At 32.7% G+C, this 27,556-nt stretch overlaps 3 protein-coding genes across 12 annotated transcripts; 1 reads left to right on the forward strand and 2 right to left on the reverse strand.

The window, feature by feature from the left end:
- Positions 1–824: 824 nt before the first annotated feature.
- On the reverse strand, positions 825–2,550 carry LOC107061523 (uncharacterized). Its single transcript, XM_015310875.1, has 3 exons — positions 2,152–2,550; positions 1,063–2,076; positions 825–986 (listed from the first exon to the last, which is right to left on the reverse strand). Exons 1-3 carry the CDS (start codon positions 2,548–2,550, stop codon positions 825–827), a joined length of 1,575 nt encoding a protein of 524 aa, XP_015166361.1.
- Positions 2,551–3,534: 984 nt separating this feature from the next.
- Positions 3,535–8,470, reverse strand: LOC102588373 (lipoxygenase 6, chloroplastic-like). The gene is given in 10 exon segments (XM_015310932.1): positions 3,535–4,477; positions 4,602–4,868; positions 5,042–5,343; positions 5,440–5,547; positions 5,630–5,715; positions 5,918–6,083; positions 6,085–6,248; positions 6,343–6,580; positions 6,677–6,954; positions 7,966–8,470. Coding segments are annotated over 10 exon segments (2,736 nt in total). The 5' UTR covers positions 8,333–8,470; the 3' UTR covers positions 3,535–3,717.
- Positions 8,471–18,380: 9,910 nt separating this feature from the next.
- Positions 18,381–24,873, forward strand: LOC102588701 (cyclin-dependent kinase G-2-like). Of its 10 annotated transcripts, none has more exons than XR_001474050.1 (9): positions 18,383–18,935; positions 19,146–20,735; positions 20,894–21,029; positions 21,127–21,215; positions 21,409–21,526; positions 21,615–21,721; positions 21,808–22,423; positions 23,459–23,566; positions 24,207–24,873. XR_001474050.1 is itself a non-coding variant. In XM_006352355.2 (7 exons), the coding sequence occupies exons 1-7, from the start codon at positions 18,820–18,822 to the stop codon at positions 21,905–21,907; spliced, it is 2,250 nt and encodes a 749-aa protein (XP_006352417.1). In that variant the 5' UTR covers positions 18,382–18,819; the 3' UTR covers positions 21,908–24,855. The 10 variants fall into 10 exon arrangements, 4 of the variants coding, with proteins under 4 accessions (XP_006352417.1, XP_015166421.1, XP_015166420.1 ...); XR_001474052.1 differs by having other exon boundaries at positions 24,336–24,873; XR_001474049.1 differs by having other exon boundaries at positions 21,808–23,566; positions 24,207–24,855.
- The last annotated feature ends 2,683 nt before the right edge of the window (positions 24,874–27,556 follow it).

Consider the following 27,556-nt stretch of genomic DNA (forward strand, 5'->3'; position numbering starts at 1 on the left):
AAAAAAAGGAAATAGTTGTTTTTCCTTCAAACATGAAACAAAATAGTACTTATAGTGGCCACCAAAACAGTACTAAGAAAACACTATTCATATCAACATTATAGTTTCCATGGGTCTCGAGGTTGTGAAGAGGAGGAAGCATTTGGGTTTGAAAGCCTTGATTGATCTCTAATCTGCTGGAGCCTTCTAGTTGTGATTGCTTGATTTCCTTTCCACTTCAATCCACTTGTTGGTTTGAAACCAACATCCCAGTTACAACATTTGATCTCAAAACTCTTTTTGGTCCAGCTAATATTCTGCTACTTGGCAGTCCAGGCTATAAAATTTTTAGAGAAGTAAGGTTATTAGAGAACATATGTTATCAAGTCATGAGGGTACAAACCTTATGAATGCATCACAATACTTACATTGAAAGTTTTGAAACCATTTTCAGCTTGAAACACACCCATTCCAGTTACTCTTGGCCTTTTAAATTGAGTTGTGTTTCCAACACCCTTTCCTTTCCTGGCAGTAGCAGTTTCCTTTGGTGCAACATTTGTATTCTGGTCTACACCCTGTGTTGTACTACCTTGAGAACATGTAAACCAACTTTCTAGTGGATGATTAATACCTCTTGATGCACTTCCCAGTCCCCTACCCCTTCCTCTACCACTCCAGGCTCTTGATGATACTCCGACACCACTTACACTTGCACTTGCTTCATCTGTTGGTGTTCTTGAAGTTGTTGGAGGTGCAGTGGTTCTAGGTGTAGCCCTTGATGCACTTGCACTTGCTTCATGTCGGTGCAACTTTTGATGCACTTGCACTTGCACTTGCTTCATGTCTTAGTGTTCTTGAAGTTGTTGGAGGTGCAGTGGTTCTAGGTGCACTTGCACATGCACTTGCACTTGCACTTGCACTTGCATTTCGCTTGCACTTGCACTTGCACTTTTAGGTCTGCCTCTCCTCTTTTTTGCAACAGGCTCACTCTCAATATTTGTTGATTTCTAATTTGCAAAAAAACATTTATTATATTAGTAAGTTGATTAAACTTTAAAAGTAAGTGACAAAATAGTAATGTACCTTTGGTCTTCCCCTTCCCTTTCTTGAGCTTGATGGTTCTTCAACATTTGAAGTAGGGGTAGCTCTATGTTCCCCGGCAATAGAACCAACTTCATCACTCCTTCGTAAATGACAACTTCTTTTGTTATGACCTTTAACATGGCAAAGACTACATGTCATAGTTAGTCCAGTTTTAGACAGCTTACCAGACACCTTAGTTTCACCAGCCTCTTTCCTTCTCAGCTTTCTAGGCCTGCCTGGCATTTTTGTAATCACTGGTGGAGCAACAAGATTATTTCTTGATTCTGGCCACATTGGCATGTTATTCATAGGTTGTATGAAATGTGAGTAAGTCATCAAGTACCTCTCTTTAGAATAGCATGGATGAATGAAATCATGTGGATCATATTGTCTATGCAACATTGCAGCTAAGGCGTGTGCACATGGTATTCCCTTCAACATCCAAGATCTACAACTACACTCCCTCTTTCTCAAACATACAGTGTGTTGTTTGTATCCATCTAAAACCTCATATCCAGTTACTCCATTAAACTCAATGTTACATGCCATTGACTTATCAATATTTTCTTCTAATACTTTCATTGCCATTGGAGAGAAGTTGGTTATCCAAGAGTTTGGAAATTCACTTAACCTAGCTAACCTAGTCATGACCTTAGTCCTTATCTCTTCAAGCATACTAATAATGGTTTTATGCCTTGCAGACAAAATCCAAGCATTAAAGCTCTCACACATATTATTATCTATTGCATCAGACTTGACTTCACAATTAAAATACACTTTGCACCAATATTCTTTATCATAGTAAATTAGATCATCCACTATACCCGTACCTAGTTTAGACAGCTCTTCCAAATTTTCTCTGAATTCAGCTTCAAAAGTACTTCTAGCACACTTCCAGAACAGTTTCTTCCTTTGCAGCCCTTTCCAATTCTGTGACCAATTTGCTAGTATATGTCTAGCACACCTTCTTTCCTCACAAGCTGGCAATAACTCCTTAATAGCTATATCCAGTCCCTACAAGTTACAACAAACATTAAATAATTAAGTTGAAAAAATAGTAAACCAACAGAGAAATAAAAACAAGTTTACCTTTTGCATGTCTGACATAATGGTGAAATTTGTTCCATCTCCTAATCCTAAATCTTCTTGCAACAGAGAAATAAACCAACTCCAACTATTTGTGTTCTCCTTTTCAACTACAGCCCAAGCAAGTGGAAGCATTTGATTATTGCCATCTTTGGCCACTGCAATAAGTAATTGACCCCTGCATACCCCCTTCAAGAAACAACCATCCAAACCAATGCATTTTCTAGCTGACATGAATGCCATCTTGAGTGCAGCAAAACAGATGTAAAATGCCTCAAATACTACCCTACCAGATTCATTAGCTTCACCAAGCTTCACCACACAAGTACTCCCAGGATTAGACCTTAACAACTCATCCTTATAATCAAGAATTCTCCCAAACTCCTTAACATGATCACCCATAATTTCATTCAAAATTTTAGCTCTTGCTCTTCTAGCTGTGGTCTTACCAACATGCACATTATACTTCTTCCTGATTAGCTCTTGCAACTTGACCACTCTGATATTTGTTATGGATGTCAATTTTAAAAATTTGAAGCTATTCAATGAAAAATCAAGTTGTTTGATCTATTTCGAATGTAATTTCGTGGGTTGAAGTTTGTTGAAGATAATTTAAAATAAATAAATATTGCATAATAGTAAAGTGTGTATAAACGACTCTATATATTATTATTACTCGTTTATATAAGATTGACACATTATTTACTGTTAATGTCTAATATTGTATACTAAATTTTTAAACACTGTTATGAAAATTGAGATATGACTATGTGAGTTGATTGTGTTGTTGGTATGATATTGTCTTCCATTGACCTATTGGAATAAAAATGCCCCGCTGTTAACTTTTTAGGTTAAGTCTACCCTTATTTCTAATGGGTTACACTCACAAGGTGGACAAATGACAATATTGTACCAAATTCAGGATTCATGAGTGTTTCAGGTCCTTCTTTGATAAAATAATTAATAATTTAACTTGTATACACAGGCGGATCATTACATTTACCATAAAAGTGTTAAGCATAATTGTCTGGTTCACCTGTATCGTAAAGGGATCGGATAACCAACTACTAGAGTAGCGAATGATGTCTTGGATATATCCAGTATAGAATTCTCATGTTAATAGTGAATTTTTTTTCTTCGTGTGATTGGATTTCTGTGTGGAGCTCTGGTAAAACCTTAATAGGTATAGCGCTTGATGCTCACAGGACACACGAACTATTTGCCAGTATGAATTACATGTGTTGTTGCAATGATACTAATTTACAAGTCTTCTGCATTTTACCCTTTTGAGGTTTGCTTTTCTAAATGCTGCCAAAAAAAGTGTGTTGTTTTTATCATTTAGCTCTTTTCTTCATCAGAGCTGTGAATGTTAAATGAAAAATGAAATAAAAAAAGGAAGTTCAATATTATTCTCTAATTACAATGTGCTTCTCAACAGTTTACAACCCTCAATATATTATTCTGCAAGACCTGCAAAATATTTCTAAAAGAAGGAATATAACTACAAATTGCATAGCACCAAGTCATAACCATAGAAGATATAAACTATAGAATGAACACATGAACATGTCAGATAGAGATGCTGTTCGGAATACCGCGACAGGTAACTCCAGGACCAGAAGTAGGTAGCAGCAGTTCATATGGAGGAACACCAGCACCACTTCGATTCTTAAGACGGATATCCTTGTTTCGTTGGTTGATGGTATCTTCTATCTCCTTTAATTTGGCAGAGAATCTTTTCAAAATCTTCAAAACTTCATGATCATTTACGGAGAATAGTTGAATTTCGTGTAACTGATACATGTATTCCTCGTCTGCTGAATGAGTCGACAAGGTATCTTGAACAGCCATCACTTTAGTAGCTTGGAGTTGAGTAGGCAAAGATGCAAGAAAAGTGTACTCAGGGTGAAGAATAAAGTTCTCATAGCTGGGATCATCTTCATGTGGAATGAGCTTTCGCATAAGGGTAGGACGGTTAGGTACATAACCTCCGAAAGGGTACTGCCCGAAGTTTATTGCTGCATGTTGGGCTGAGGCAGTCCAGATCATTGTGGTGAGTATGCCAGACAAGTCTTCTTTAGTAACAAGCTTTGGCCACCAAGGCTCATTTTTCTTATCCACGTGTCCCTTGTTCTTGATCTCATTCCACCAGCCCTGGAGCTCAACGTCAGACGTGACAGAATTAGGCTCGGAATAGTAGTGATCAACATAGGACTCCACATATTCTTTTATTGCAGACCATATGAGAAGGCCATCTGCTGCATAAGGGTAGTCTTCAATCACCAGTTTCACCCCCAAAGGCATCGATGTATCCTCCACAGCCATTCCCCTTAAAAGCAGTCAATGTTGTGTTTATTAGTTGAAAAGGTAGTAAGGTTAGTCTGAGCTTGAGCACGCAACGCAAATAGTTACATTTCAAGGTTTAAAGAGATGTCATGATTGAGAAATTTTACCTTCTTAGTAAATCTGCAGGCAGTGCTTCCATATCAAACCGCCACATGCTCTTGTAAGCGGCGGAACTTATTTCCATTGAATACCTTCCAGGACTAAAACATGCTTCAATAACTCCACCCCCATTTATCAAACTCTGCCTTGCAAGCGCATTGATTTCCAGCGTGTAGCGCATATGAGGGTGAAGTAGCTTATAAATTGGGTGCATTGAGCTAAGATGCCTATGGGTTGCAATGATATATGGTTCCATACAAGCATGAGTCCTTAACCTGAGAGATTAATTTTACATGCACAGTGAGGCACCTCCCTGACTGATAGAGTCAAAGCTAGAAGACCATTAGATTTTACGAAAGCACAATGAGAATGAACATTGGAAGAACTCTATGTAAAAATGTTTACAAGAAAAATACTAAAGGGAAGAAGAGAAGGGCTCTAAGCTTACCAGTGGTTCACCAACTGATGGACACCAGCATCATTTGAACAAACATGTGCTTTGGCTAGATTCCATATCCAGTGATTGGTTGCATCTTGTCCATGGGAGAATATACGCTTGTTCCTAGGTGAAGAAGGTATCGGAGGCAGTGACAGTTCAACAACAATTGGCTTTAGAACACCTCTGGATGTATAGAAGAAAAGTGTTCTTGATGCATAAGCTTTTCTCCCCGGCAAGGAGTTCATCTTCCCAATAAAAGGCAAAAGCATGTCATGATAATCAAGTATAAACAATCTCTTATCTTGAATAGCCTGAACAGAAAATTTTAAGTTAGAGCTGGTTTACACATAAAAAGAAAAACAGCTATACTAGATTTCCCAAATAACATTTTGGAAAAGAATCACTACCTCTTCAACACTCATTCCGTTAAGCTCTTGTTCTATAAGATCCCGCGTAATAGCTGAATCAGGGGGGCCATAAACAGCTGGATCTAGCTTGCTAACAATTGGAAATTCCTGTTAAACATCCACAAGCTTAGTGATCAACTAAAGAAAAATTATAATTGATTTAGTACAAAAAATACTAATAAGAAATTACCCTCAAAAGTTCAATGTTCACAGGGTTAACCCCTGCTAAAGCTTGTCGCGCAAACTCATTATCTCGCAACCAAGCAAATCTATCCCCTGCGAGACAAAAACCGAAAGATGCAGAGTTATGAAATGTCACTCCAGGAACAACGATTGGAAAGAATTAGAGGATAGCAGGTTTCTGATGGCACATATGTAAGTCTAGTAGACAAACAGGACTCCTCAAGTTACAACTTTCAACAATGTTAAATGATACTGGTAAACATATATCAATGAAAATGTAAATGTGTGTGCTTACGTCTGATTATAGCAGGAATCTCGTACTTGAGCAACCTTTTGCTGACAGAAAACACTTTATCCAAAGTTTCAGAAAGAAATTTATTCTTCTGTGGATCATTATCATCATTCAAGACAACCCCATCCTTATACAGTTTATCTATGTCAGTGAAGTTTGTAAAGGGAATGAATGTCTGAGCTTGACAATGTAGCCGCAATTAATGGTACCAGGTTATGTAACAGAGCTTTCAACCTTCCAGCAGAAAAAGTATTTTGCTTAATTTCTTCAAAAGTTTCGTCTCTAGGGACGTAAACTGGATGAGGTTTCTCTATTCTTCTTTCTGCAAGTGGATCTTTCAGCATCCAAAGATCAAGAAAAAGTCGGTATAAGAGTGTCGGGGCAACAAACTAAATGAAAAATATACTCTTCAGCAGAATGCTCAGTACCTTTCTTAGTTGGACCTCTACCAGTTCGACAGCGCCTAGGATAAGGTTTCTCTTTGCCACCTACCAGTGGCCTAGCAAGATCCTCACTTTTGTCAGGATTGCCTAAATCATTATAAACATCATAATCATAGATTCGTTCATGTAGCTTCCTTTCGCCTTTACCATTGCCACGAATGCTCAACAAGTCTTCACGTCGAAGATCCTTGATACCAGGTGGTGTTTGAGATGGTAGATATGCCTGTTATAAAATGCAATGACATCCTTGATCAAGCACCATTATCTACTTTGCTAATGAAAATGAAAAAGTAAAATCATTTGAAAGTATGTGGCTTACCTGATTTTGGAAGATAATTCTACTCTCTGGATTATCTTTTTGAGAGTGTATCCATGTATTAACACTAAAGAATAAAGGTCCTTCATTAAAGCCATGAACAACAATCTGCACCAAGTGTATCTCTTTGTCAAGGAGATTGGTAATAATGATAGCACCAGGACGTCCAAAATCATGTGGTACAGTGAAATTTGCAGCATATTCAACTATATGTGGATGATCAGAAGGCTTGGACAACCAACCCCTCACATAAGACTCCGCAAACTTTCCCGATTTGGTAACTGTGAGCAGAATATAGTTTTAGTACTTCATTAACCTCAGAATACTACTCTGAAGTGTCCAGTGGAAATGATGTTTATGTCGTATGCATCCACCAGTCACAATAAACGGAATCATTATGAACTAAGTTTGCAACATACTGTGTTGGCAACCAAGTCTTTCACAACATGAAACAAGACAAACGAACTAAAAGGCACCCAGAAATACTAAAAAGTAGGAAAGATAATACAGTTGAGAACAAAAGGCACAAAAAGAATAGATGATGACAATGTATATCTGCACTAGGTGGTCTTTTCCACTTTCCACCAAACCATATGTATAATAATTAACCATAGCTAACTAATCTATAAGTTTATGTGCTAACTCATTTCATACAGTTATAAGTCAGGTGTACACACCATGTACTAATAAGTTTTTCCTTCATTTTGCTCCCACAACAATAACAACAACATACCTAGTGAATCCCACAAAAAGGGATAGGAGAGGGTAAAGTGTACACAATCCTTACCACTACCTCTCCGAAGTAGAGAGATTGTTTCCGAAAGACCTCTGCTCAAGCAACTCAAAGCAGTAATAAAAAAAGGCAGTGGGGGTTTTAAATAATTTTTAAAAAGATAGATGGTCTTTCGAGAACAACCTCTCTATTTCCAAGAGGTAGTGATAAGGTCTGCGCACACTCTACCCTCCCCAGACTCCACTGATTGGGATTTCATTGGGTATGTTTTTGTTGTAGAGGGTCTTTCGGAAACAGACTCTCTACCTCCACAAATAATGTATGGTAAAGTCTTCGTACACTCTACCTCCCCAAAGCTCACTTGTGAAAGGAGGGGGGTGGGGTGGGGTGGGGGGGTTTTCAAGCAAGTCAATGAACCATATTGAACACAAGACAGCAAAAATGAAAATGAAAACAGATCAAAGAAAAAACATTAACTATAGAACTCAACTGGTACAATAATAAACTCAGAAAAAAAAAACAGAACAAGCAACATTTATGCATAGATTTGAAATCAAACCAGGATCAATATCTTGACTAATAAGCTGAATCAAGATTCCTCTTCCAATCCCATTCATTAAAGACTCCCATTGATCTTCAATCTTATCACTAATCTTCTCCTTAATCTTCTTCCTCAAAGTTATCACTGCCTTCACATCTCTCCCTTTACCAGAAGATACCAACAACCCATTACTCTCTTCCATAGATTTCTCCATAAAGTTTGCATCTTTCACTGTCTTGTTATCATTTCCACTTTGAATCACAGCTTTAACTTTGCAACAAGACTTATTATATCTACAAATCTGACTGATTTTCCTTCTTCTGATGGTGAATACATGTTGGATTTCTGAACTAAGTGGAGTGGATCTTGATTGAGCTATAAACATTTTTGAAAAATTAATAATTCAAAGACTATAAAAGTTGATCAAAAGGGATTTTATTTATGTATGAAGAAAAGAAGGGTGTGACACATTTGAAATTTATTACAAAGCTGTTACTCCTAGTAGTTCAATGCTTTTATGGGAGTCATTTAAGTAGCAGTTATATGTGATGTGTTACAACTTACAACAGATTTTGTTTTTCTTTTCTCCAGTGTTCTACGTTGAAATCCGACTAGATTTGAATTAATATTAAAAATTCTCACATTAAAGATAAAATACTCCCCAATAAAAACAACTCCATATCAAAGGAACTTAAATTTGAAACCTCTGATTAAAGAGGAAGGAGTACTTAACAGTCCACTACAAAATTCGATGACATATATTTTTTCTTGAATATTCAAATGACTCAATTGGGACACCGACTGGAAACAAAAAAAAAAAATCATCAACCATTTTTATGTTTTTTCTTTTTACCCTTTGGTTGGGTTGACTATACTATTACAATAATGGAGTATTACTTTTCCAAGTCATTTGGTAACATTTATTAGAGAATCTTAACATATCTACTCCCTCCGTTTAAAAATAAAATAATATAGTTTGATTTGATACAAATTTAAAGAAAATAAAAAAAGTTTTTTTTTATTTTTATTGTCCTAAATTAAAATTTGTCAAATATACCAAATTATTATTTAATCTTATGGCCTAAACACACTATGTGAAAAATTGAAATTAAATATGAAAATACTGTTAAAAAAGAAAAAGGTCATTTTTTAAAAAACAAGTTAAAAATAAAAGTAAGTCATTCCCTTTTTAATAGAGAAAGTATTAATTATAATATTATTTAATTTATAAGGTATATGATATTAATTATACAAGAGCGATAATATATGAATAAGTATAAATAAAAATAGAATTTTCCTTAATACATCAAATTAAATCGTGGATAGAAAATAATTTTGAAATAATTAATTTTTACATTACTAATATGGTCATATTCATTGTATTCTTATATATATTCTACTAAACTAAATGACTCATAAAGTTAAAAGATCGATTATATAAATCTCTATTGTTTATAATATTCCGAGAACCAAAGATTGAAATGATAAGATCAAGATTCACGTGTAAAATTTTAAAGTTACACCAAAAAGTTAATATAAAAATAGTAGATCTAAGAACATAAAAATATCTACAAGAATTTTATATTGAAGTTGATCATTAAAATTGAGAAAGTTGAAAAAATGCAGTGTGAAGGGTTGGTGGAAGCATGATGTATATCAATCGATGGACCATGTCACTTAATAGATGCAAATACAATAATGCACAACTCCATATCACACTTCCTTTTTGACACAATACATCATCATTTTTTTATTCATTTAAATATTAAATTATAATATCATTCAATTAGCTATTAAAAATCATCAAAAGATGTGGTCGGATTTGAATTTTGGATATGACAAAATCTTTAGTAGAAAGCGCTTCTTCCTAAGTGAGACCCTATATAGCGGGAATTTAAATTAGTGGGACTCCAATAAAGGTACAAGACACTAAATGAAAAATTAAGAAAAAACTTAAATATTTAAATAAATGATAAAAATTCAATTAAACGCACAAACACGTACATAATAGATATAAACATATTTTATATGGTTAATTTATAATAGACATATGACAAACACTTTTTTTTTCTCTTCAAAATAACCCGAAAATATTTATCATTTTTTCATGTGTTTAGTTGGAACATTAATTCAAACTTAATACATAGAGAACACCTTAAATTTCTCAGAATATTTTATTTAGATACTTGAGCTAAGTCTTGTTCCAATTAAACATATCAATTTCTAATAAAGTGTTTCAATTAAATATTTTGATTTATTTTTTTTCTATTTAAAAAAGATAGTGTTTTCATTTGTCTACTAAATAGTTAAGTTAATCATAAAAAATATATCATCTCCTTAATTATACACATCAACATGGAATGTATGAGAATTTACGACTTGTTGAGATGAATGCTTATAACTAAAGAAATAACATATTTTTATATAATTAACTTAATTATCTAATAAACAAATACGTATAGACAATTTTTCCCTAAAATTTAAATTTGAATATATCTAATTGAGATACTTTAATTCAAATATCTAAATAAAATTTCTGATAAATTTAAGAATTTGATTATGTATTAGTAACAAGTTTTAAGGGTGCCTTTTTTTTTCAAAGTGACATTTATTCCTATATGTGGACATGCTTAGTTGAGTGCATATTTCATTATTAAACTAATGTTTTAAAAGGACCATTTCCAACCTCCACCCAACTCCCATTATGATAATAAATATACCATATCATACACGAAATTCACATGTATAGTTTACTAATTTAATGAAAGAAAAAACGAAAAATCACTTTCCTCAAGGAACACATTTGTCATTTTTCTTATGTCAAAAAATAATTTTATAATAAACTTTTTAAAATTTTATAATAGTATTTGCAATATAAGGGAATGAAGAAGATAAGGAGGGGAAAGGTGGGAAACAAGACTCCCACCAATATCGACAAATAAATTAATTAGATGCTATCTACTCGATATATGAAATTCATATTTATATATGTAACTAGTGACGAAGAGTTCGGGCTCAATATTTATTCATAAATTAATTTTTAATTGATACTCAAATAATTTTAAATTTTAAATTTGAATAATTGATATATATTTATATGACGGTAAACGTTTATATTAACTGTGAAATGAATACTTGATAAATATTAGTAATTTAGAATAATTTTGAAGTAATTTTGATTAAATAATTTTATTTTATTTTTAAAATAAATTATAAATATTTGTGATAGTAGTAAATCATCTCGCTTTTCTTTCTCTAAAATCTTATGTGAGTGGACATTGTCCTTTATTTTTTAAAAAAATTGAAAAGTAATGTTAAAAATTGTATATTTTATTTTCTTCACTTAAAACTTAATCAACATACATAAAAGTCATTGTTAATTCATATAACATTTGGTTATTTTTCTCGTAAATTATGTGAAATTTTTTGTATTGTTGCATTACTAATTCGCTACACCAATTTTTAAATTAGAATTTCTATATATAGTTTGTCTCTTAACCAAGTTGCACCTTAAGTATGAACTTAGTTATTTTGAGGTATTAATAAAAATTTGTTAATTCATATAACATTTGGTTATTTTTCTCGTAAATTATGTGAAATTTTTTGTATTGTTGCATTACTAATTCGCAACATTAATTTTTAAATTAGAATTTCTATATATAGTTTGTCTCTTAACCAAGTTGCACCTTAAGTATGAACTTAGTTATTTTGAGGTATTAATAAAAAATACTATTTAAGTCTTTAAAATTTATGAGTATAAAAATATTTTCTCTATTTTAATTTGTTTGACTAATTTTAAATATTATTTAAGTATATCATATATAACTCATTCTTAAAAATTCGAATAATTTAAATTTTGATTGCACTTTAAAATACTTCTTTTATATTGTTTTTATAAAAAAAATACCTTTGAAGAATATTTCTTTATTAAACAAACTTCCAATAACTTTGTGGAAATTTGTGTGATAAATTGATTTTTTTCTCACTTTGGGGGATCTTTTTTTTTTAATTACTGTGGATAAAATTTATTCTACCATTAAAATTTTTGCATATAATAATTAGTTAGTGCTAACATAAATATAAATTACTTCAAATCTTCCGGTTACTATGCAATGATGCATGCCAGCAACCTCTTTAAAATTAAACACCTGTGAAGTAGGCCCCATATTCTCAAGATATAAAGTGTATAGAGGAACAAAATCGTAGTATGATTGTTTTGTCTAATTTAAAAAAAGTACATGGTCAATAGCATAAAGTACAATAGATTAGTAGCAACATAATTACAAAATACCAATACTACCCCTATGCCAAGCAGGCATGTTGACCGTCTCATGTAGACTTATTGCCACTTATATATAAGTAGTAGATATTGTAAATTGATTATTCAAATTAAATTAAATTATATTTGATCTTGTTCTCACCTTTTCAATCATTCTCCATATATTTTTTAAAATATTACACATTTTTTTAAAAAAAATATCTATTTTTCTTTTTAGTCTGTTAGAAAAGAACTATTTCTTTTCTCAACAACACTTTAATTTCAATTATCCATGTCACATGTTTAAAGCCACAAGATTAAAGGACATTTTGATATATTTGACATAGATTTAAATTAGGACAATAAAATTAAAAAATCTTCTTTATTTCCTTAAACAACGTACAAAGTCAAACTATATCATCCTTTTTTAAACGGAAATAATTATTTGAATTATCTGTCTCCATCACTTATAAGCATTTATTATTCATTTTAATGACTGATAAAGGATATAACAAGAAAGTGACTACTTATGAGTTATGGGCTATCTCTTCTTTCATTTTATTTTTTCTTTGATTACACCTTCAATCTTGATTGTTATTTGCCTTGGCTTGAAAAGATAATGAATTATGTGGCTTTGCAACATTTTCTTCGTAAAACACATAATTTAATCATTCAAATCCATACTTTCTTTTAACCGGACGCTAATTAAATCTAATCTTAAATAAAATATTCTCATATTTACTCTATCTTTTCTTATTTCATTACTTCTAATTCATAGGCCTTTTACAGATATAACTTGATTCACAACAAATATAAAATTAGAATAAAATATGCATGATATAATAAGAAGAAAATTAATTTTTTGTACAATTAAATCAATGTATATTGTTACGCGGTTAAAAGATAACTTACTCAAAAGTTGTTTGATTTTTTTCAATCTCGCACGCTTAAAAAAATTGTGTTTACATTCTATCTAGTGAAGATCAAAGAATTGTACAAGTTGGAATGCACATGAAGATCAAATTGAAGGATCATGTTTGCAAAAATCCCAACTCCATATTTTCTAATTTTTCTATCATAAGAATGCATTAGGGATCCATATTTTCTAATTTTTCTATCGTAAGAATGCATTAGAGTGTAAATGGAACGGCTCGGTCGGTTACTTTTAAAAAATTATACTATTTTAATTTTTTGAGTATTTTATAATGTATAATCAAAATTTGATTTTTTTAAAAACTATCCCAATCATATTGATTTTTCTTCGGTCTTAGTATGATTTAGTTAATTTTTCATTATTTTTTTACTTTTAAAATATCACCTCAAAATATATTAGAATTAAAATATTTCTTTCGAAAGTATATTCTTTTTCAAGCACTTCAACACTTTACCAAGAAGTCAAGAATATAAAACTTTGTTGCCGTATTTTTTTATCTTAAACATTTAATGGGAGTGCTTGCATACATTTTGTTGTATTGTTTGACGGAGTATCTATCATGCCTCATGAAACAGACCATTTCCCCATGACAGATCAGGCCAATGAATTTTTCTTTCTCTCTTTCTATAGGCAGTGATAATACAAGATGCTAAAAAAGATAAAAAGATTGTGTAGTAGTCATTACATGGAAATATTCTTGATTTGTTTGAATTAAATAAGTTTTTATAAACGATTAGTATAAGTAAACCACGTTTGACACCCTGCTAGGCAGTATAAACGAGGTGGATATAGCTCTTTATATATGTAAATTCATCTAAACCTAATATTTTTAACATATAGCATAACATATGTATGTGAAAATTTATGAGAATTTCAAAAAATATAATACATTTGAACTTATAAAGTATTGAGCACTTTAAAAACAGAATCTATGAAATTTAAATTTAGAATTCGCCATTATCATTAGTGTAATGACAAATGCAAACTCTAAAGTTTACAATGTTGAAGTCTTTGTTTTATCCTGTAACCTTTGATACCACCTAAGTACAATGTTTAGATGGTTGTTACTCGTTGTATATATTATATTGTTAGTTTAAGTATAATGTTTGTTTTAATTGTTACTTAAGTTTTATTATATCGTATTGTTTAGATCCACCATTAGGTGACGATGAAAAGTCTCATTTTATATAAGTAACGATCAATTTGGTGTGATCGCGTTATTACCTTAGTATTTTTTTCCCTCATTTTATATATCTTTATTTATTATTTAATGATTTTATTTTATGCTTTACCCTACCTTTTCATAACAGCTCTAGCCTGTATCCTACTTTTCTTATATGTTTATCATTCAAATTTCTGATGTGTGATATTATATAACACAGAGAACGATACATTCTATTCAAATATTATATTTATTAAAACAATACAATATAACATAATACAATACGATACATTATCCGATCGGTTGCAACATTACAGCCTGGGTGATATCTATATTACAAGTCAATCTGGAGAAGTTGACCTAAACATATCATTTAACTAGGGAATTTGGCCGTGCTTCGCGCAGTTATGAAATATATATGTAAATTTATTTTAAAAAATAATTATATATGATACAGAAATAAAAAAAAATCAATTATAGAAATAAGAAAAATGATATAGAATTAAAGCTTAAGTGAATTGCATTTTTATTATCAAATGTTTTCAAAAATAAAAGACTAATTTATTAAGAAAAAAATTCATATATTATGATGTTAATACATAAAATTCGGATAAACATATTTAAGGACTTGATTTTTTTCTTATTTTTGTCAAATGATAAATTTACTATCCGATGAATTTTCCTTTAGTTCGGAAAAATAAATGATGAAAATAAAAATAGGAGGAAATAGAGATAAATATTTCTATAATTCATTTCTTCTTCGATATTTAATCCTTTTTTTGTCCTTGTTTTTTCTCTTATTATTATCGTCTAAATAATTATTATTCTCTATTTTTCATTATCATCTAAATAAGCCTCTATTGCTAATTTTTCGTATATATCTTATATTATTATGGTGATTCATTAGAAGTAAAAGAAATGAACAAATTTAAATGGTTCTTCACCATAAGAAATATCTAATAATTCCGTATTTCAATACTTAATATGTCTTTTTTGAGCCATGAGTAGTAAAATTTAAATGTCTATTAGCGTAGTTAGTTGTGTTCTGACAAAGTTACAAATAACTAATTTAATTTGAGCCTAAATGAAATGTAATTTAGTAAAATTAAAAAATTTATAAGAACCTAAATTTTTAAAAAATATATAGAGAGAAACAACATACGAAAAAGTAAGTAAAAAGAGAAAAATAACAATACAATTTTGTCAAGTCCTTAATTACAAAAACAAAGATGATGCAATTATTTTTGAGCTTTTATTAGGCACCCCTTCTATCCATATCCAAGAGCCTTTTTATGGAGTCAAACTAAAGTATAAATCTGATACTATAACAATGATATAGAATATCACTCTTTCAAATATGGAATAAAAATAATAATCTTGAGTAGGAATGTAATGAAAAAAATAATATGAATTTATATAGACAAAATTGAAGAAATTAATATCATAAGGTATCTTAAATTTTGAAATTAAATAGTTGGAGGGTTATGAATATAAAAATTTAAATAAAAAGAGTTAATAATATTAATTAAAGTAAAAGTTCAATTAGGTATAAGTTATAGAGATAAGAATTTTAAAATAAATAAAAGAAGGAAAAAATAAAATAATGAAGACAAAAAAAAAAACTCGTGAACTATTCAACATTTGTTGGGTGTTTAAGTTTTATTAGGAAAGCAAGCAAATCAACTTCTTCTCTTTTTGTACAACTCCATTGTGTTTAACAAAAGTGAAAGATGAAAAAAAATACAATAAAAAAATAAACAAATATCTTGAAATATTAAAGCAATAAATATTGAGACTTTTAATTTTTTGTAACAAAGAATAATAATGAGTGTAAATAATTTTTCAGACATTTAAGTATAACAATAAATAGAGGAGTAGTAATTGATATATTATTTTTGTACAATAATAAGTAAATATAAAAATATGAAAAATTGTGGAAAAAAAGATAAATAGAATCTTTGGCCAAAGAGAGGTACAACTTCATTTCTCTATGAGATTTTTAAGTACAACAATATGTAATAGCTATAAGAAATGTATCATAGATAATATATTTTCAAGCATGGCAAAATTTTAGAATATTGAAATCAAAACAATACATTAATGAATCTTTAAATATTGGAAGCATTCAAACTTTATACTAATATGATCATCTCTCTTGTTGAATCTTTCAACATAATTAAACTTCCTTCTTCATTTTGATGATCTTGTACTAAATTAACGAGAACTCTCTTTATAATGAATCTTTGAAGAATATATCTTTGATCTTCATTAAAGTGAAGAACATATCATGTCACTATCTTTTCTATGATTTCTTATGGAAAAGATGAAGAATAATTTTTATTTATTTTTAAAAGAGAAAAAAAACTAGACTATTAGAAAGAAAGAATGAGAAAAAAACTACACTAATAGAAAGAAAGAATGAGAAAAATGAAAAATGAATATTCAACATCTCCATGAATTATTGTAATTTATAGATTTGATAATCCATAAGGATAAGTTGAAGAAACATGTTATTTAAGTAAAGAATATGAATAGATGGAGGGATTTTGTAACTCATTAGATTAAATTAGAATAGTAAATATGATTGTTTTTTTAATTTAATAAATAAAATATTTAATAAAAAGAATTAAGAAAAAAAATCTCAAAAAAGAAAAAAAAGAATGAAGGTCATACAGAGGTGCCATATGCCTATGTTTTTTCTTTATATTATATATAGATTCACATGCTAGAAGTTGTAATAAGGGATTTTTACAATGTATCTTTGACTTTGACAATAAAGTAATGATGATAGTAAGTGTTGATGAATATACAAATGACCGCTAAAATATAAATTGAATAAATAAATATTCAATGTTTTGCTTTTTTTTTTTTCTTTCCAAAAGGAGATTTAAACTGCGATATAATCTTAATTAATTCATCAATATAACTTTTGATATGTCTCCTCGAGAATAAAATTCTAAATTTGTTGAAGAGTCAAAAGTTTCACCAATAGAACATATTTCCTTCAACATAAAATACTCTCGTTTGTATAGTTTATAAGTTGGAGACTTAGAATATATTTTGTACAAAGAAGAATATTTTTCTTGAAAAACAAATTGATTTTTTATTTATTTCCTAGTGTTTGGCAAGTAAGATTTTTAATTTTTTTTTAATCAAGAGCGTTTATATGTAATCTAGCAAAAATCATAGGATTGAGAGGGAGTGGGTGTAGGGCCTCGGGGGTAGATGGTAAAGGACGAGGATTGAGGGCGTTAGGTGAGTGGATGAAAGGATACAATAAACATAAAATGTCACTAATAAAACTTGTTTTCCAATTTTCATTAGCGAAATCATTTTCTCATTTTTGAGGAACTTGTTTTTCTAGAAAAAAAAAATTCAACAAATTTTGTCCAATCAATTCACAAATTTCTTTTCCTTTATACCAAACACACCTTTCTAATTTTTTTAGGGTCTCAACTCTTTTTTACACTAAATAATCCTCAAAATATAAACACAATATAATACTTCTCATCCATTTTAACGGAAAATATGTCATAATGATTACACGAGTTATAAAGAATAATGTCATCACTTTCTCCATTTAAATCCACTAATTATTATACACTTTAATGTTTTATTATTAAAATATACATATACATCAAATATAAGTAATATTAAAGAGTTTGTAATCCAGAAACAATAATATATGAATTATTATGCAAGAAATAATAATAATATTATGGAGTGTCTGATTGGTAATGTATGTTTTCATATTATTTCCCTGATATGATTGATGAAAAATACAGTGATATTGTCCATGATCTTTTGTTTCCTAAAAATTAAAACCCCAATAATTGCTGGTTTTTATATATTTTTGTTTCATCTGTGAAGAAAAGAAAATCCCAAATTAATAAAGTGTAAATAATTTGTAGGAGTCTAAATGCACAAGGAGACCAAAGCGAGGGACCATACCTGTATCCAATTGGGTCAATTCCAATAAACAATTTGATAAACATAGAGGGTCTAATTTGCAATTTTAACATACTTGAAGTGAAGCTAATCTTAAAACTCCTCTTTACGCGGTCTGTGACTATCCCTTCTCTTTCGTATTGGGAATTTGCAAATACAACTCGCATATTCTCTCTCCCTTGCTCTCTTTTTAAAGCTTCGTCGCCGCCGTCGTGTCTGGTTGCTTCGATTCGCCGGTAAGTATTCCGATCTCAGCAACAACGTTCCGGAAAAGAGCGTAAATTTACCCTTAAAGTCTTCAATTTCTAGGGGTTTCGCTTCTTCGCTGTCTCTATCTGTCGTGTCTTAGAATTTTTCAAGCTATTCGATAAAAAGGGAAAAAAAATTGGGGAAAAAAATTTCAATTGATTTTTATATATTTTGATTAGTTTTTACCAGATCTGCTATTGAGTTTTCAAATAACTCGATTTTTCATCGAGCTAGGGTTTGTTGGGTTTGCTGATTTTATTTGTGAAATTAGGGTTAGGGTTTATAGGTGAATTTAGGGTTTTCTTTGATACAGACGTTTACATGGCTGCTGGAAGACATGGTGGTTACAGGGATAATGAATTTAGGGGGCGTGAAGCTGAGTTTGAGGTTTCACGGAGGGAGCTTGGTTACTCCAAGGGGGATTACGAAAGAATTAGGTCTGAGGATCGGGATTTTGATAGGGATCGAGTTCATGACAGGAGTGGTCGAGATAGGGGTAGGTTGAGACAGAAGGATGTAAAGGAAAGGGATTTGACAAATGGGAGTTTTAGGTCCATGTCAAGCAGGAGTGATTCTGGTAGTAGTGATGGTGATGGTGGTGGAGAGAGGAGAAGTGGTGGGCTTGAGGGGGATTACGAAAGAATTAGGTCTGAGGATCGGGATTTTGATAGGGATCGAGTTCATGACAGGAGTGGTCGAGATAGGGGTAGGTTGAGACAGAAGGATGTAAAGGAAAGGGATTTGACAAATGGGAGTTTTAGGTCCATGTCAAGCAGGAGTGATTCTGGTAGTAGTGATGGTGATGGTGGTGGAATGAGGAGAAGTGGGCTTAGTGTCAGGGCTGTTGACCGAGAGCCTGGGGAATTGTCTAGCGAGAGTGGGTCTGATGGGGCTATTGAGTCAGACCAGAGGACCAAGAATGCCGCCAATGGGAATCAGTCTTCTGTACAGAGCAAGAAACGAAAATTCTCTCCAATTATATGGGATAGGGAAGATAAGGAAGTGAATAGAATGTCAAAGAGTAGAAATTCACCAGCAGCTGCTAAGCTACCTCCTCCGCCTCCATTGCCAAAGTCATCTGGCCAGTTGGCTAATTTCCCCCCTGAAAGGGTTGAGCAGGTCTCTCTGTTGAACACTAATAATGTTCACAGTATGGAGCCATCCCCAAGTAATACAAATACAGCACTTGGTTTACTTATGGATGCATCTCATGAATCTCCAGTTGACATATGTTCTCCACCTGTTGATGAGGAGCAATTGCCCAGTCAGGAAACCAGGAAAGTAGAAGATGAGGAATATGTGCCCGTGCCGACTATAAGATCATCTCGATGGGCAACTGATGCTGACTCTCCAGCTGATGAAGGTGAGATTTCAGGTGATGATACGCCCCTATTGAAAAAGCGACGAGCAGTTTCCCAGTCAGCTGAAATGGGTGGACGCAGGAAATCACTAACTCCTGAATATGAGGAGCTCAAGAGAGAAAGCTCCGGAGGAAATAGAACGAGGTCTTCAGACTCTGATGAACATATTAGGTCTTGCAGCAGAGAGAGTTACCAGGGCAATGAATTAGATAAGAATGACTCGATGGATGTGGATAAGGACCGCAATTATGATGGGACTAGTGTTAGCTCAGATACAGAATCTGAAGATGAACATGATTCTCGTGGTACACCGGAGGCTGTGCTTCCTCCACAAAGGAGCGTAAACATGCTGCAGGGGTGTAGAAGCGTCGATGAATTTGAGCGGCTTAACAGGATAGATGAAGGCACTTATGGGGTTGTTTACAGAGCTAAAGATAAGAAGACAGGAGAAATTGTTGCACTAAAGAAGGTTAAGATGGAGAAGGAACGAGAAGGATTTCCCCTGACATCTCTCAGGGAGATTAACATTCTTCTTTCTCTTCATCACCCCTCAATTGTAGATGTCAAAGAAGTAGTTGTAAGAAGCAGTCTTGACAGTATTTTTATGGTGATGGAGTACATGGAACATGATCTGAAGGCATTAATGGAGACAATGAAAAAACCATTTACCCAAAGTGAAGTCAAATGTCTTATGCTCCAGCTTTTGCATGGTGTCAAGTATCTTCATGATAATTGGGTCCTTCACCGAGATTTGAAGACTTCAAATTTGCTTCTAAACAACCAAGGTGAGTTGAAGATTTGTGACTTTGGTTTAGCTCGTCAATATGGGAGCCCCTTGAAACCATACACTCATTTGGTGGTTACTTTGTGGTACAGGTGAGTTTCATTTTTTATTCTTCATTAATCTGAAAAGATTTAAGTAGATACTCATACTTCTATTGCCGTGTGTCTGTATGTAGATGAAGGTTTCTATTGAGTTCTTGCCTAGCTGGCTTCTATTTAGCCAGTGATTGATTAGTTTTTTATGCATACAGGGCGCCAGAACTTCTGTTGGGAGCCAAGCAATATTCTACTGCAATTGACATGTGGTCACTTGGTTGTATCATGGCCGAGATGCTATGCAAAGAACCACTCTTCAATGGGAAATCAGAAGTTGATCAAATTGACAAGGTATCTTTCTAGCTGCTGATGGAGAATTACTTGATTTTTGATGACATTTACCATGAGTGAAGTCTTCTTAATATACTTCTGTGGTTTTTCTTACCAGATATTCAGAATTCTTGGCACCCCTAATGAGACGATTTGGCCAGGGTTTTCCAAGCTTCCTGGGGTGAAGGTCAACTTTGTAAAGCATCAGTAAGTATTATCTTCTTCTATATTCTATTGCTTCTCTTGTCGGCCAGAGATTCATGTTTTTATTTTTGCCGCTGTTTTCCCAGGCTTCCAGCTTTGGGTGATTCTGGTTTGGCTTTCTGGCCTCCTCTGATGACAATCTATGGTGGAGAAGTATTTTCATGTTTCTACTAACCATTTGATTTGTTTGTAACAGGTTTAATAATTTAAGAAATAAATTTCAAAGCCCTACAACATCCTTCATGGGAAAACCAGATCTATCAGAGTCTGGCCTTGACCTGTTGAATAAGCTTCTGACTTATGATCCTGCAAAGGTGATGGCAATAACATTTGGGAACTTCTAAATTTTTTTTATGTTGTTTTTACCTCTTTTGATATTGATGTTTATATGACATATTGCAGAGACTATCTGCCGATGCTGCGTTGAACCATGAGTGGTTTCGTGAAGTTCCTCTCCCCAAGTCTAAAGAATTCATGCCTACTTTCCCTGCACAGCATGCACAAGATAGGTAAATCTCCTTTCAGTGCTAATTTTCATATGGCAGTTCGGTTAGTTCCTTGGACTGTTATTTGATGTTCTTTGTGTTGTTTTTAGGCGCGTGCGAAGAGTAATGAAGAGTCCAGATCCTCTTGAGGAGCAGCGAAGAAAGGAACTGAAGCAAGGGGTGTTGGGAACTGGTGGATTGTTTGGCTAAGATAAGTGAATAGTGCTCAGTAACTGTTTGAGTTTTGCTTTCTCTTATACTCATGGGTTGATGTGGTTGAGGTTAGAGCCATGCACTTAAAGGAAGTTGCAAAAATTGTTTGCTAGACGATCAGTTCAGCTGTTTTTTAGCAGGCTTATCTGACAATTAGATCAAGAAACAATTCTTTTGGCTATGCGTTATCAGATCTGTTGCAGGTTGACCTACTGGGCTCTGGTGCCTTGTCAAAATCTCTGGGACTGCTTGCATGGCAGGGGTGGCATAGTGAGCTTACCTGTTAAGGAACAGTTTCAATTGAAACTCGTGTATGTAGCATATTTCCCATTGGCAGTGTAAACAATGATCTTGAAATTGATTTTGTTAAACATATGGATTGGTTTCGTACTTCTAGTATGTCGATTTTAATTTTCATATTCTGTTTGCAAGAGATGGTGGTGTAAAGCTGATGGGGAATTCTTAGCTTTTTCATTGATGAAGAATTTCAATGAAACTATTGCACATAAGAAGGTAATTATTGGACCTGAATACATGGATAGTAATCAAGGATGACATATATGCTTTCCCGTCAACATCGAATGTTTTACTGCTCTCCATGTTCACAGCTTTGACTTTTCATTATTGTTTACTTCCATACTTTTCGTCTGGCCCTTTCCATCTTCTTGGGCAGGTTGCACATCATTGTCTGGATCACAAGGGATTAGGACGCATAAATATCACATGTTCCATTGTTTTTTGGGACAAACCTTAGTAGTGAATGACTACATATTCCTGTACATGTCTTAGTGATGTCATTCAAATGTGATGTGAAGTCATGATGACGTTTTCAAAATCATTTAAAGGTTATATTGTGATATTATGAACAAGCTGCACGATTAATTTTTTTCTGTAGGATTTGTTTCAGAATCATTGCATGTTTTAGGGACCAACTATAGTTACCTCTCTTATCTACATGGGGTTCTGAAGTTACTGACTGCTAGGTGGAATGCTGATAATGGAAGTTAACCATGGATGACATTATTATCTTAAGATTTTGGTTTAAGTTGTTTCTTTCAAAGATTATTTCAAAATGCTGGACTTAGGTTGAAAGACCAACCATTTTCTTTGGTTGAAAGCATCACCCGGTTTCTAATTAACAAAGTTTTGCCAAGCAAGATGAAACAAGACCTGATCTTGAAAGTACTATTGACTTAGTTACTTGAAAAAAATATATTTTTTCCGTTTGGAAGGAAATGTTGATTCGTTTTTCTTGCTGTGACACTATCTAAATTGCAAGTAGTTCATTCCTTGATGCATTTGGTTACCCTTGTTTTCCTTTAGCATGATTCCATATATAGGTAGTGCCTTGGAGGTTGCTTCCATTTTTTGTTTCTGACTTTTGTATTACGGTTTATTCTATCTCATTTGTTGAGAACATGGATACCCATGTTCCTTTTGGCTTGCATGCCAAACAACGGGTCTACATTTTTTGGTTTCTTTTTGTATTTTATGTTAGGAAATTTTCAGTTTTTGATGTAGAATTAAAATCTATAAATGTCACTGCAGTATCAAGGAAAGCAGGTTGAGGAGCTTATCTACAACCTGGCATACATAGAATTTCAAATTTATTTTCCGTACTTCAGATACTCGTATTCTCTGCCCAAGCCAGTAAAGGTACTTTACTGCCTCATCTGCTAAAGATGTACAAATGTTAAGTTTTGATATCTTGTGCATTCTTTTTTAGATGGGGGTTTCTTATTTGAGCCTATAATGGATCTGTCCTCATTGATTTTTGATACTTTCTTTCAAATCTTCTGTATTGTGGAAAGATGACATTGTTTTGCTGTTACCATCCCTTGTATACATTCTTTAAGAGGCAAACTGGGTATTTCTTGGTTTGTTGCAAGTGGGATTTTTGTAAGTTGATTACTGGAAGGAGCTAGTGTTATATCTCCACCCCTGTTGTTGATTAGTTTTTATTTGTGTTCTGGTGGCATCATAAGGGACTTCAATAACCCTACTTGGTTTGTAATCCAAACTGCGAAGCTGTCATTCTTTGAATTGTTTCTCTGCAAAAGACATGTATAAACTCTTGGCCTTGAATCCTTGCAACTGGGAGAAGTCTTGACATTTTCATTTGTTCAATTTTAACAACTTGCATTGAGTCTTGAAATTTCACTTTGCGACTTGTGTTTTTTGTAATGATATTTATTTTGGATGGAGGGGGTGGATTACTAGTGGTGAAGACCCTGGTTGTGCTTCTCAACTTTTTTTTTTAACCATAACCCCGACCCACTCCCTCAACTTGTTTCAGACCAGAAAGAGCAGGTGAGCCTGGGTGCAAATGCCTGCCAGAAGGGGCTGGAAATAGACGAGTAAAGGCTTGTATAACCACGTATGCTCATGTTTTTTCCTAAGAATTTTCTTGTGGGGTTTGAGGCAGGAACATTAGATTCATAAGCCCGGAAGCTCATCTACTAGCAGGGAAAAGTGGGTGGACGGACATGTTTCAAGTGTAATCAGTCCAGACTAGGGAGAAATTGATACAAGTTTTATAGCTACTTGAAGTTAGTCTGTTATTCTGGAATGTTTTAAGGGCTATGAAATGGGAGATGGATGTTCCACAGTGGTGCTTGAAAGACGTCCAAATGTTGCAGAAGGATGGTTAAATAAATATAGCAGTTAAAATATTTTACTGGGTACTGTTACACTTGGTCTTTGATAGTCATCTCTACTTGATTTTGTGGAGGTCCTTCCTTGCATGTTTTGGTCACCGTGTCTGCAGAACTTCTCAATCAGAGAAGGAGAAAGGAAAGCTTTAGAGAGGCAAGATGAATGTGGCTGATAGCACACACTCCTTGAAGAGGAAAAATCGTATGCTACTTATTATAAGCCGACTTGATTCTCTTTTTGAATATGCTTGTAACTAAATCACCTTCATATTTCATCAATATCTAATGTCATGCAGTGTTGTGTTGCAACTTAGGATGGAATTGGTGTCGATCATAAATGTTGAACCAAGTAACAGAATGTTGTCCTGTGTAGAACACATTTGCAGTGTCTGTGAGAAGTTCTCGTGGCTGTTGCTGTCGTCAAGGGATGGCGAAGTCCGCCCGCCTCCCCATCCAATGACAAAATTCTGTTGTCAACCCGCTCCACTTGCACTCTTCAAACTTCTGACCTACTGTTTAAGGAATCCGTCTTTTCTTCAACCAAACCTTCAATCTATTTCTGCTAGCACCATCCTGTAAATTAGCACAAACCATCGACAACAGACTCAGTTTATTTGAGATGAAGACGATGTTGTCTGTGCGGCAGGTGAAAATAAACGAACACGTACTACCTGAAATTACTCCTTGTGCGGTTTCTTCTGAAGGAGATGATGATGCATGTCTAGAAGATTATCATATAAAGAGGATGCTAATGTTGGCAGATGGAGAAATATACAAAGTACGTAGAATGGACATCATTATCTTCAAATGTCATAATTTTTTTTTAATATTATATCTTATTTTTTTAATTTTATATTTATCAAAATTTATACAAAAACAAGTTTTATATAATTAGATGTTGAAAAAAATTAAAGGTGACAAATGAGTGAGCTAAGTTAAAATTTGAATTAAATCAAAATGATTTAAGATGATAACTGCTCAAAGGTTACTCTAGTTGAGATGAAATGACTCAAAATGAACAAAATAATGAGTCATATCTAACTCGTATAAAATTTTAATTTTTTATTAATTGATTTCATTACCAATAATTTTCTTTTCTTTCATGTTTTCCCCGTCTTATTTTATGTCACTTTTTAACTTGATATGGTGTTTAAGAAAAAAAAGAAATACTTTTGAAATTTGATGTTTAAAATAATTCTTAAATACTTGTGTGGTTGTAAATTGTTTTTTTAAGGGTAAAAGAAGAATTTAAAGTAAAATTATCTCTAATTATAGTAAAGTGATAATCTTTTTGGGACAAATTAAAATGGAAAGGGGCCACATTAAATAGGACGCGTGGAGTATAACTATATATAACATTCGAGAAATTTTTTAGAATTGAATTTCTCATGAATTAATTTAGACAACAAAATTTTAGGGTTAAACATCTATACCATATATAATAATTCTACCTAAACTTTTAAATAATTACCTAACATCCCACTATTTAAGATTTTCTATTGTAATTGAGTTAAGATATATGGAGATATACCACTCCCTAAAAAATAGTCTAGACTTATAAACCACATGCTAATCTATCCCATAAATCATGCTTTTTGTTGATTTGGTGGAGTAAAGTTTCAGTCCATCACTGTTATGGCTGACCGAACGCCCCCTCACTAGTTTGGTATAGTTTTCATCGGAGTTGGAGGTGGTAGAAGAGAGAGACAAAGGGTAGAGGAGGAGAGACAGTGATTAAAATATGTAACTTACTAAATATGCATACGTATCTAATTAAGAGTTCATGTATCTGACAATGTATACATGTATATGAGTTAAGATCACATGTATCTGTGGAAAAAAATTTTGATGCTCGAAAAAATTGGAAGAAATTTGATTTTTTTAATTTTTTATCATTGTATCTAAAATAAGTCTTCATATATCTGTCAACTATACATATGTATTTGAGTAAGATTTTGTGAATAGAACTTGAGTTATGTATTTGAATTATAAATTTATAAAATCCTGGAAGTTTTGGTGTATCTGAACATGTTAATGTATTTTTTTCACTGTATCTAAAGTAAGTCTTCATATTTCTGAGTACTATTTTATGAATAGGGCTTCAATTATGTATTTGAGTTATATTCCGTAAGGTCTGATGGTATCTTAACATGTTAATAATTTTTCACTATATTTGTAGTAAGTTTTCATGTATCTATCAGGTGTGTGTACAATAATAATAATAATAATAATAATAATAATAATAATAATAATAATAATAATAATAATAATAATAATAATAATAATAATAATAATAATAATAATAATAATAATAATAATAATAATAATAATAATAATAATAATAAACATAATAATAATAATAATAATTGGATAAAAAGGGAAAAAAAATTGGGAAAAAAATTGGGTCTAATTTGCTCTGTACAGAAGACTGATTCCCATTGGCGGCATTCTTGGTCCTCCGGTCTGACTCAATAGCCCCATCAGACCCACTCTCGCTAGACAATTCCCCAGGCTCTCGGTCAACAGCCTTGACACTAAGCCCACTTTTCCTTATTCCACCACCATCACCATCACTACTACCAGAATCACTCCTGCTTGACCGGGACCTATAACTGCCATTTATCATATCCCTTTCTTTTATATGCTCTCGGTCAACAGCTCTGACACCACTCCCATTTGTCAAATCCCTTTCCTTTACATCCTTCTGTCTCAACCTACCCCTATCTCGACCACTCCTGTCATGAACTCGATCCCTATCAAAATCCCGATCCTCAGACCTAATTCTTTCGTAATCCCCCTTGGAGTAACCAAGCTTCCTCCGTGAAACCTCAAACTCAGCTTCACGCCCCCTAAATTCATTATCCCTGTAACCACCATGTCTTCCAGCAGCCATGTAAACGTCTGTATCAAAGAAAACCCTAAATTCACCTATAAACCCTAACCCTAATTTCACAAATAAAGTCGGCAAACCCAACAAACCCTAGCTCGATGA

The sequence above is a fragment of the Solanum tuberosum genome, unplaced genomic scaffold, assembly GCF_000226075.1.
Source record: "Solanum tuberosum cultivar DM 1-3 516 R44 unplaced genomic scaffold, SolTub_3.0 scf00148, whole genome shotgun sequence".
Lineage (NCBI taxonomy): Eukaryota > Viridiplantae > Streptophyta > Magnoliopsida > Solanales > Solanaceae > Solanum > Solanum tuberosum.